This window comes from Kryptolebias marmoratus, linkage group LG11 (assembly GCF_001649575.2).
Source record: "Kryptolebias marmoratus isolate JLee-2015 linkage group LG11, ASM164957v2, whole genome shotgun sequence".
Lineage (NCBI taxonomy): Eukaryota > Metazoa > Chordata > Actinopteri > Cyprinodontiformes > Rivulidae > Kryptolebias > Kryptolebias marmoratus.
Window position 1 is genome coordinate 13,479,238 of NC_051440.1, and position 10,608 is coordinate 13,489,845.

The following is a 10,608-nucleotide window of genomic DNA, read 5'->3' on the forward strand; positions in this document are numbered from 1 at the left end:
GTCAGATGTGTTATTCAAAACCTTTTAATTGACAAGAATAATTTCACATAAGCTAACGAATATTAAACAATTTGCTGTGTCTGGAAGGGTACAGGTATAAGGGGAATATCAAGCACACAGGTTCAGCAGCACTTTTTAAATAAGTTGAATCTTTAGAAAAAGATGGCTTTTCAAGCAGGCCTGCAAGGAAGCCCAAAGCTGTTTGACACAATTGAACTTGGCATCTAAGTTTGTACATTAAATATCCTACAAATTGCACACCTTTTTAGAACTCATTGCGTTCTTGGGGAAACACTTCAACAACAGTACGGATTTGTCGGAATCTTGTGATTATGGCTTCGTTGTCGACGGGAGCGGGGCTCACATTGCCGTTCCGTGGGTGGGCGTGGCAGGCTGACTGAGTCCGATGGTGCTGCACAGCCAGCCAGCGAAGTCCACCTCCTCCGCTTCGGACGTTTTGATGAAAGGATGCACCTGAAACGGCAGGTTTTATTGCGGTTAAATATGTTTCAGAATGCAGGGAATATATGAAATGCACGCTCACCATCAGCTGTTTCAAATCTGCCCTCTCTGCAGGATTCTTAATCAAGCTGTAAAAGAAAAAATGTCAGTGAAGAGCCAGCAGTGAAGCAATTACTGTGGCCTTTTTTTTTTTTAAAATATATATATATATATATATCAAAAATGGCCCTCACCATTTGTTGACAAAGTCTTGAAATTCTGAGCTAAATATCCCAGGCAGTTTTGGCGGAGGCTGAAAATACAACCAGTCAGTACAAAGATACTGGTTCAATGCAGAAAGTGCATGAATATGATCAATAAACTCACCTCGTTGACAATGTAATCAAGCAGCTCAAAAATGGCCATTGGAGGTCTGCTGTCTGGACCATATGCTGGGAGAGCAACACAGTGACGAATAAGTTAGCTGACTGAGAAATATTCTGCAGGAAAAACCAGAGCTCCCCAACTTACAGCTGCCAGGTCGCCCAGGGGGCCGCGGTTTGGGGAAGGACTCGCCGAAGGCTGCTTCTCCTTCCACAGGGAATCCGAAAATCTGTTCCAGTTCCTTGGAATCGGGCGGGGGGATAGGGAAGCGTCCGATGGCCATTTCAACTAGAGACAAACCCATACTCCAGATGTCTGACTGAACAGAGTAGTGGGTGCCCTGCAGACGCTCTGGCTGTGTAACATACAACATATTCATTCGTTACAACACAACGTCCTGGCTTCTGAATCAGTTTAAGTAGTCCAGACAAGAAGAAAAGAATCTGATTGTAATTAATGCCCCTTTTATGAAACTTTTTATGTTTATCTCTGACTCACCGACATGTAAGAGCGAGTGCCCACAAAGGAATTGGCCATGGAGTCGATAAGCTGTCCGCTCACTCCAAAGTCGCACAGCTTGATCTCACCGCGGGAGTTCACGAGGATGTTAGAGGGCTTGACATCTGAAATAGAAACACGCAGGGTTCAGGGAAGCGCAGGGAGAAGGTGGTCTACGACTGACAATAAGCAGCTCGGAAGACAATCGTACAGGATTCTCGTCCGATAACAATTTATAACTTAAATGAAAGGCATTAAGATGCTTCTGAAGCTGTGAATCCTGAGAAGTAGAACTCTTCATAATTATCCTGTAAGGCAATGGTGTCCAATCCTGTCCCTGGAGGTCCGCTATCCTGCATGATTTAGATGTTTCTCTGTTGTAACACACCTGATTTAATTGAACGAGAGACTGACAGGCTTCTGCAGAACGTGAAGACCTGCTAAAGAGCAGGGAAACATCTAACCCATGCAAGGTAGAGGCCCTTCAGGACCAGGATTGGACACCACTGCTGCAAGGAATACACTGATTGCACAAAACCCTCCTATCTTAATGTGCTTTTAATCAAAATGCAGATCTGCTCACTGCTAAAGTTTTACCAAGCTTAGTGGAGCCAATTTCAATAAAATGATAAATATCTTCACTTCTGTGACCTCTTTTTACTTTACCAAGATTCTTATGAAATCATTTTTAATGTTTCTGTTTAAAAAACACAAACACGGTTTTTTATATTCTTGCACTCCACCTATGCAGGCTTTTTTTTTTTTTCTTGACGATCCCACACCGATGAGCACTTTGGAGGAGATGTGGGAGTTCAGTGACTCATGCTCAGTCATGTTCCTGACCTGTTGCCAAATAAACTGGATACTTGTGAGACGATCCACAGAATTTATTTTAGTTTTTTAAGTAATACATAACAGCTTTGTCTCTTATTGGCTAATCTAACTTCAAATTTGTTGCTGACTTTAAATACAAAATGGGCATCAGTTTTTCCAAATAATAATTCTTTTTTTTTTACTTTTGATGTTGTCTTTGTTCTAGTTATCATTGATGTTTTGCTAGATAGGTGGTAAACTGAATAAAGACCAACCTCTATGCATGATCTTGTGCTTCTCCCGCAGGTAAGAAAGTCCTTTAATGACCTGTTAAAGGAAATATTGCATCGTAGCGGTCATAAAACCAGGTGTTAGTCAGTTACCAGTCAGTGAAAACCTTGTTTTAAGAAACTGGTAGGAGGGGTGTTGGAACTACCCACAGCGATGCTGACTTTGCCAAGAATCTGCTCTGGGATCTTCCCTGCTTTCTTTAGCGACTGGTCCAGAGATCCTCCGTCCTACAGATAAAAAATAATTTGAAAAAAAGCATTTTAGTTAGTTTTCATACCAACAAGGCTGGACATGCAGAAGTGATGAAAGTGCTGTTCTCTCCAGTGGTGGAAATAACACTACGAGGCGGAACATAAAGCCGTACCATGTGCTCCATGCAGATGCTGATTTCTCCATCGCTGTAGAAGGCACCGTAGAACCCCACTATGTACGGAGAGTTACACTCGTGGAGCACCTGCAGCTCTCGGATGATCTGGTTCCTGATGGCCGGCTTAATCTCCAGGTGGATCAGCTGGAACACAGCAGACCTCAGCGTTTCGTTCTTTTACAAATAATACACTTCAATTAAGTGACAAAGACTTAAATCCTTGCGCGTTTGGATTCTTTGAAGGAATGCATGTCGCCCGCTGCCTTTCATGCCAGAGTTTTAAATTAAGATCATCTTATGATGAGAAACGACAGCCATTTTGGTCAAACCTCAACGTGATCTCATGAGATATTGCGAGATCTTGTGAGATTTGTTAGCACTTGGAGTAAATGTTGTGACTGACTGTCAGCTACCACCACATCTAAATTTAGCTGAATATCTGTAAAACTGGCTGAGCTATAGACATGTCCGCGTTTCATAAGTTTGCTTTGCTGTGGCGACCATCTTAAATGGGGTTGATGTCAAAAGTGAATCATTTGTAGAGGTACAAACAATGAATACTTTCTGAAAGTTTCATTATAATCCTTACACTAGGTCATGAGACGGGCAAATGATACACGCACACTGGGGCAGCGGTGGTTCAGGAGGTAAGGGTTCGTCCTGTAACCAGAGGGTTGCCAGTTTGAACCCCCACTCCGTCAGTCTCAGCCATTGTGTCCTTGGGCAAGACACTTCACCCGCCTCGCCTACTGGTGGTGGTCAGACGGCTCGGTGGCGCCGGTGTGATGGCAGCCTCACTTCTGTCAGCCCGTACAATATAGCTTACCTCCATCAGTGTATGAATGTGTGAATGAATGGGTGAATGATTGTAGTGTGAAGCGCTTTGGGGTCCTTGGATCTTATACAAGTGCAAGCCATTTACCATTTACACACAGGCAACAATATTACAGCCCCTTCATGGATGATTATACATAAAAATTCTACTGGAAGACAGAACATTTTCTTTCTCTTGTTCTTCTAGAGTTTTGTTAATAATCCTGATGCAGCTGGCGGAATGTTGCCTCCGCTCTAAATGTGAGGAGGAAGTGAGGACATTGCTGGCCTTTCATGCTCGCTTCCTCACAACGCCCAAGGACACCCAGCAGAACGTGAAGCTGAGGGAGAAATAATCTGTACAGCTTGTTATAAAGCCTCACAGCAGTGTTCATCGGAAACGATGAAAACTCATTTCAGGAAGACACATGAAGGTGCACAGGATTTACATATACATGTACTTTTGGACAATATGTAACCACAGAAAAAATGATTCAGCTGGAACATCGTGTTCTTGCTTTCATTGTTTCTTTAAAAGAAACAAACAAAAAAAAAGTTCAGAGGGATGACAGTAAGCGAGTGTAAAAAAACCCAAAAACTGACCTTCCTCGCCATGATCAGACCCGAGGGTCGATGCGACACCTTGAAGACGACGCCCCCGTTGCCCGCACCGAGCTCGCAGATCTTCTCGAAATCGTCGTCCTTCAGCTCCCCCACCTTCTGCTTCTGCGTCAGGAAGGCCTCCAGACGTTTCCGCTGCTGCTCGTCCAACTCCAGCTCCTCCAGCTTCTTCTGCAGAGCCTCCAAGTTCGTCCTTGCACAGAGCGAGACAACGAAAGACAGGCAGACAGTTGAGCAACTTCTGCGATACCTGATATAATTCACACATAATGCAGTTATTATCACCTGTAGCTGAAGGTGAAAAGGCCATAAAAGATTTACAAGGTTTGACTAAAACGACTCTAACTTCGTCTCTTCTGATTACAAGATGATCTTAGTTTTAACACTCTGGCACAAAAGGCAGTGGGCCATATGCATAAGGTCTTTAATATTACCCTTGTTATCCTCAGTCACGAGGCAGACATTTATGTGACAGGTACCGGTGCACGCCCCTCTGGGATCAAACCAAACAACCTCAGAGGGAAACACAAAGGTCCTCCTGCTGCGTTTTAATGTTCCCTTTCAGATCCCACTACGAGGAGGCTTCAAGTTCTTTCCAATGGAGCTGTCTTTCTCCTGTTGCCATGGTGACGCATTTCATTAAGAAGTTAATGCCGGTGTAGCGTCAGCTGACCCGCTTCTCCTCAAACTCGAGCTGCATCGCTTGAAAGACAAAAGAAAAACGGTCCGCTGAGAAATACGGCCGAGGACGTGAGAAGGTGAGTGAAATGTCATCTGGTTTCTATTATATCAGCGGCTCGTTGCCACAGGTGAAACTGATATTCTGTTACGTTTGCATTACAGCAGACCTCAACTGGGACATGATGGTTCTCTCCAGGCCCGGTAGCGGCAGAGTCTATATTTGAGCACTAAATTAGGAGTTGCTGGAGAGCGAGCGCGAGCAGAGAAGTGCACGCTCTGCTGCACGCAGCAAAGAGAGGGTTAAGTGGTTTTTCGTTTTTTTGACAGCGGGTTTCCATTTCCATGGCGACGAGGCGCCGAGTTCCCGCTGGACGTGGGCGGGCGCAGGCGTTTTGTCGACAAGAGCTGGAGGGTGGAGAAGGGCGGGAGAACGCATCATGTGGGAGGGTTAACAACAGGTGGATGCTGCAGCCCCCCCGCTCCCCTTTCAGGTGCAGGAGGAAGGGAAGCTCAACGCTGACCTCTACGCCCCACATTTAGGAACAACCAGTAGAACATAAAAGGTGGAAACACATAAACACCTCATAGGAGATGGGATGTATTTGTATCACCTGTCGCCATGACAGATCTTGATCAAAATCTCTCTCTCAAACTTAAAGGAATAACTGGACGGACATCTACAGCTGATTAACTTTGGGAAACAATCCGATTCAAGGTGGTCGCCACGTCTAATCGACCTTAGCAAACAAAAATGGCTACCGCTCAGTCTGTTTTACAGATACTGACCTACGATTTGGCGTGGTAGTAGCTGAAAGTCATCCCCAACCCACACTCTGAGCACGAACAGATCGCACAATATGTTTGTTCAAGACTTTGGCACAGACAGCGGGCGACGTGCATTCCTTCAAGCAACACATGCAACACACCTGAATGAGCCGCCTCAGTCAGGTCTTAGGTTGGTGAGATGCAGTCGTGTTGATCGACAGACAAAAAGTAACAAATCAAAGTTTTTATTTCTTCCACATATCATGTTAGACGTGGCTTCAGTTTATTTTGCAATGAGGTTTTTGAGAGAAACTGTTTGTCTTGTTTATTGGTGCACTTTTACACAATAAGTCTGTTTGAAAGCAGTATCACCATATTGTGGTTTATAAAGAGCATAAAACTCGAATTCTTCTTCTAAGTGAAGTTTATTCATACAAACACCTCTGGCAAGTAATCTATAGTAGTTTTTTTTTATTTGTTTAGATTTATCTGCAATCCACAGGTAATTTGGAGAAAATGTCAACATTTTTTTTAATCGCAATTGTTCGATTTTAAGCATAGTTAAACTTTCCAGTCGAACAGAAGTATGACAACAAATGATTTTGTTTGCTTTCAGTTGCAGTTCCTAGAAAGCAATCGGACTCAACCAAAATTTAAAATCGGTGTTTTGGAGCTTTATGAAAGTCAGAAATAGGAGTCGGTCTGGAAAACAAACAATCGGTGCGTTTGTAATATGCTGTAAACTTGGATCTACAGTCCGTGGAGGAAGAATCTCCTCCAAGATAAGGTGAGATAAGTCTGCAACAGGTTGGGTCTTTTTGTTTGCCTTTTTTTTTAATATTTTGGTGCTATCATATCTCCTGTTTTAATTTTTCACTCTTGGCTGGCGCTGCGTGCTCCACTCAGAGCACTGTTCCAAAGGCTGCCGGCCATTTTACAACGCAGCTGGCCAGAATGTGACTTTTATTTCTTTTTTTTCCCCCCATAGTGTAATGGTCTGGTTTCAGTAAAAGCCTCATTGATTGGATTAGACTCATCCACAGACAATATGCAATACATTTACTTGCTAGTGTCAGCAACCAGTTATCCTGTATCGTGGCACAAATAATCCAAAACAATGCACTTATCCAAATGATGTTTTTGAAACATGAACCATTTCCTCCCTTCTTATATAAAACAGTTTGAGGTTTTTTTCTGCTTCGTTGTAGCTATTATTCTGATGCTGTTACAACACTAAACTTGTTCCCGTCTAACATCGTTATATAATACGTTTCTCGGACAAAAATATGATTTGACCTGAAGGCAGGAGCTAAATCACACAGGGGAGTGCCTGTTCTTGTGAGCGAGTAGTTTTTTTCATCTTTGATTGTTCGAATGTTTAAAGCGGCAGGCCAATTACTGCTGATCTCAGTTCCTTTCTCAGACAATGCAGTTCTTTCCAAATTCCCTTTCTGATGAAGAGTTCCTCCCAGAGGAATGCCAATAAACGCGGTGTTGTGAAGTGCATCAAGACGGTTACTCCGAGGTTAAAGTCTCGACAGGGTTTTCTGAAAGCGTATTTGTCTTAAACGCCTTATTAAATTTAAGGTGACCACAAATACCCACACGGTACCGTTTCCAGTCTGGTTCGTCAAACTGAATCGGTTTTCTTTTATTTAGGGTTGTTATTTAACTTCTTTTGAATTATTAAATTTTTTTGCCAGTTTTGGCAAAATCAAAGCTCTACGTACTTCTCCATAGCGCTTCCAAATACAGATCAGTCTCGACGGCTGAATCACACAGAATATAAATGATTGATTTTTGTTTCCATTCAGTGTGGTTTCAAAGTGTTGACACTGGAGGAGACGATGGGATGTTGGGAGTTATTTAACGCATGCCGGTCAGGAGGAACTCAAACCCCCCCCCAAAAAAACAAAGACATTCTTCAGGAATCCATCAAAAAACGTGATCCTGCCCGCCTGAGCGGCTTGGACAACACAAACACAGGAACTGCTCCTGCTGCACGTTCACGAAGGCTGCAGCCAGATTCTTACTCCTGCTGAATAATTCTGAACGTTGGGATGCTTCAGCTATTGAATAGGAATGTAAAAAAAAAAAAGCTTTTCTCTGCTACCTTTACTTTAACACTGTAACATGTTAACAAGCGGCAGAGTAAACAAAGACACTCTGCTGGATGTGGCGTTAGATCTCCTGATATCACAGGAGGAGGTGAGTATTTCCTATTTTTAAGGTTTGACTGAAATCGGCTACAACTGCATCATTTCTCAACATGAGAGCCTATAACAGGGGTCTCCAACCCTGGTCCTCGAGGGCCACTATCCTGCATGTGTTACTTGTTTCCCTGCTCCAGCACACCTGATTCAGTGGTTAAATGACCTCTTCATGTTCTGCAGAAGCCTGCTAATCACCCATTGATTCAAATCAGGTGTGTTGGAGCAGAGAAACAAGGAAAACATGCAGGATATTTGAGACCACTGGTCTAAAACTCTGGCGTGAAAAGCAGCAAGGGGAGTAATAGGCCTTTAAATGTAATCTTCCTTTTAGCCATAAACTTTATCTGCAGCGACGAGCAGCAAAATAAGCGTAACCCGCTGAGGGACGGGCCGAAACAAAAGCAGGTTCACCTCGGCGCCTCAGACAGCTGGGAGACTGAGAAGCACCAGGCTCCAAACTTTCTGTCAGCAGCATCCAGCTGGCCTCAGTGCTCAGAGACGACGTGGTATCAGTGCGAAGATTCCAAGTCTCTGATTCATTCTCGCTCCCATCATTTCCTGCCCCACAGCAGCAGCAGCAGGAATCTGAACGCCTCGTGGCAAATGTCACGTCACCGTCGACAACTTCTGCTGAACGACAGCTCATACAAAGACGTTTATAGTCGAATAAAGAGATGTTCACCGTGTACAGCCATGAATTGGAGACGACCACGTATTTGCTTGTCTCGCTGTGTGTCCGTCTGTTAGCAAAATACGTAGTGACCCACTGAACGGATTTTACTGAAACCCTCAGAAAGTTATCACTGGATGCACCTCTACGACTGATTAACTTTTAGAGTCAACCCCATTCAAGATGGCCGCCACAGATAATCAACCACACCGAACACAAAAATGGCTGTAACTCAGCCGATTTTGCAGAAGTTAAGCTAAAATTTGGCGTGGCAGTAGCTGAGGGTCATTCACAACTCATACTCTAAGGACTAACAGATTGCACAAGATTTCCGTTTAAAACCATGGCATGCAAGGCGTACGCATTCCTTCGAGAAGTGCTGGTTCCATTATTTCTTAATCAAGCATCTGCTAAAGTTGAGTATCTGACTTTGCAACTTGGAAACAGTGAGATGAAAATCTGTATAAATAGGAGTCAGGTAATTTGTTTGCAACTATTGATTAAATGGATAAAGTGTTTAAAAAAGTGCCATTCAGGTGCACCACTTTCCTCTCATTAAGGTCACCTCTCTGTTTATTCAGATGAAGACACGTATTTATTGCAGCGTTACTGCATTCACTGCAGAGTCCACAGATGGCCTTCACACGTACGATCCAACCGTGGAACAATGAAATATTCTGCCTTAGCAACACTTCAGAGAAGCAGCTCCTCGCCAGGCTTGGAGCATTACGTAATTCCCATCTCAGCTGATCCAACTGAGCTATTCTCCCCGGAACAAAAACGGGGCTTGAGTGACAGCGTCGCAACAGATTTATGTCTCCATTACAATGTCTGTGACGTGAAGGTGCTGGGAGCAAGTTGTCGCATCACACTTTGAAACATTATTTAGCACTGCTGAGCAGCACAGGGTGATCAGAGGATCTGAGGGACGTACAACTTTTGCATTATCCTCCTAGGACCCTGCGTCCACATATGGACATCATTGTTCTCATAGACTGCATTATAAAAGATAAATAAAAAAGTAAATCTTTGTTTTCACACTCATCAGGTCCCAATCAGCCCAAATAACTAAGCCAAGTTAAAAATGCATACCATGCCAGAGTTCGGGTCTTAGGAGGTTATAGAAATCGGGAAATTCCACTTTAATCAAAAAAGTCCATACCAGTTCAGATACTTTGAGCTCGGAAAGCTTTGTGGAACATTTACTGACTGCTGACAAGCTAAATTAACATTTATATTAATGATAAGGTGACCCCAATGTAGGGTTTTTAAAAGAATAGGTTGATGAACTGATTGGTTTATTAGTTTTAGTACAAAATGTGCTGGATCCATTAAATACTGTTGCTTCTTGCTCTTTGTCACAATGTTTATAATGATCAAGATGATATCAAGGAGCCTTAGTTTCAATGTCATTATATAATTCAAAACTGAGAATAAAGCCATTAAAATACAATCAAAATCTAGATTCCTGTAAAACAAATTAACAGACTGAGCTGAAGATAGACACGATGAAATTTGTAAATCGTGATTTTTTTTTTTTTTTTTCAGTGTGGACCTACATGAAGATGCTTTTCCTTGTTTTTCTTGGATCAAACATTACATTTAATGTTTCCTTGATATATTAATTAATAATAAGACTGATGGTTAGTCCACACACACACCTGAGTCTAAGCACAGAGACACACACACCCCTTCCTGGCTGCTGTCATGAATCCAGCACACTTTTTAGGTTTTTTTTGTTTTTGTTGTTGTTTTTGGATCCCAATCCGAGTGTCGGCAGCAGATAAGACTCACTCTGAGGCTCCGGTTCCGTTGACAGCGTTCCCGTCAGGAATCGGGTTCAGCTGGATCGGTTCGGGCTTCCTTCTCTTCTGCATGGTGCACCACAAACCCCCCCGGAAACACGCGGCAGGAGCAAACGGACGAGCTGCGGACTCAAACAGGGGCAATCTCCGGGCTGGAGGGAGCCAAGCCGCAGGGGCCGAAGCTGCTGGTGTTCGGAGCCGGACGAGTGGATGTGAGTGGAAACGTCACGACTGTATTTCCATGGG

General features: G+C 43.4%; 1 protein-coding gene across 1 annotated transcript; it reads right to left on the reverse strand.

The window, feature by feature from the left end:
* Window positions 1–8: 8 nt before the first annotated feature.
* On the reverse strand, window positions 9–10,608 carry map2k1 (mitogen-activated protein kinase kinase 1). The gene is made up of 11 exons (XM_017405868.3): window positions 10,352–10,608; window positions 4,211–4,421; window positions 2,792–2,938; window positions 2,577–2,654; window positions 2,412–2,463; window positions 1,324–1,448; window positions 973–1,180; window positions 829–893; window positions 696–754; window positions 545–590; window positions 9–474 (listed from the first exon to the last, which is right to left on the reverse strand). Exons 1-11 carry the CDS (start codon window positions 10,432–10,434, stop codon window positions 361–363), a joined length of 1,188 nt encoding a protein of 395 aa, XP_017261357.1. The 5' UTR covers window positions 10,435–10,608; the 3' UTR covers window positions 9–360.

Bases quoted from the DNA above. Each gene is read 5' to 3' on its own strand.
- map2k1 (XM_017405868.3), bottom strand. From the start codon at position 10,434: ATGCAGAAGAGAAGGAAGCCCGAACCGATCCAGCTGAACCCGATTCCT. The intron at 2,939-4,210 runs GTCAGTTTTTGG...GCTGTGTTCCAG, and splicing joins GTCTGATCATGGCGAGGAAG to CTGATCCACCTGGAGATTAA. The intron at 591-695 runs GTGAGGGCCATT...TTTCTTTTACAG, and splicing joins CAAGACTTTGTCAACAAATG to CTTGATTAAGAATCCTGCAG.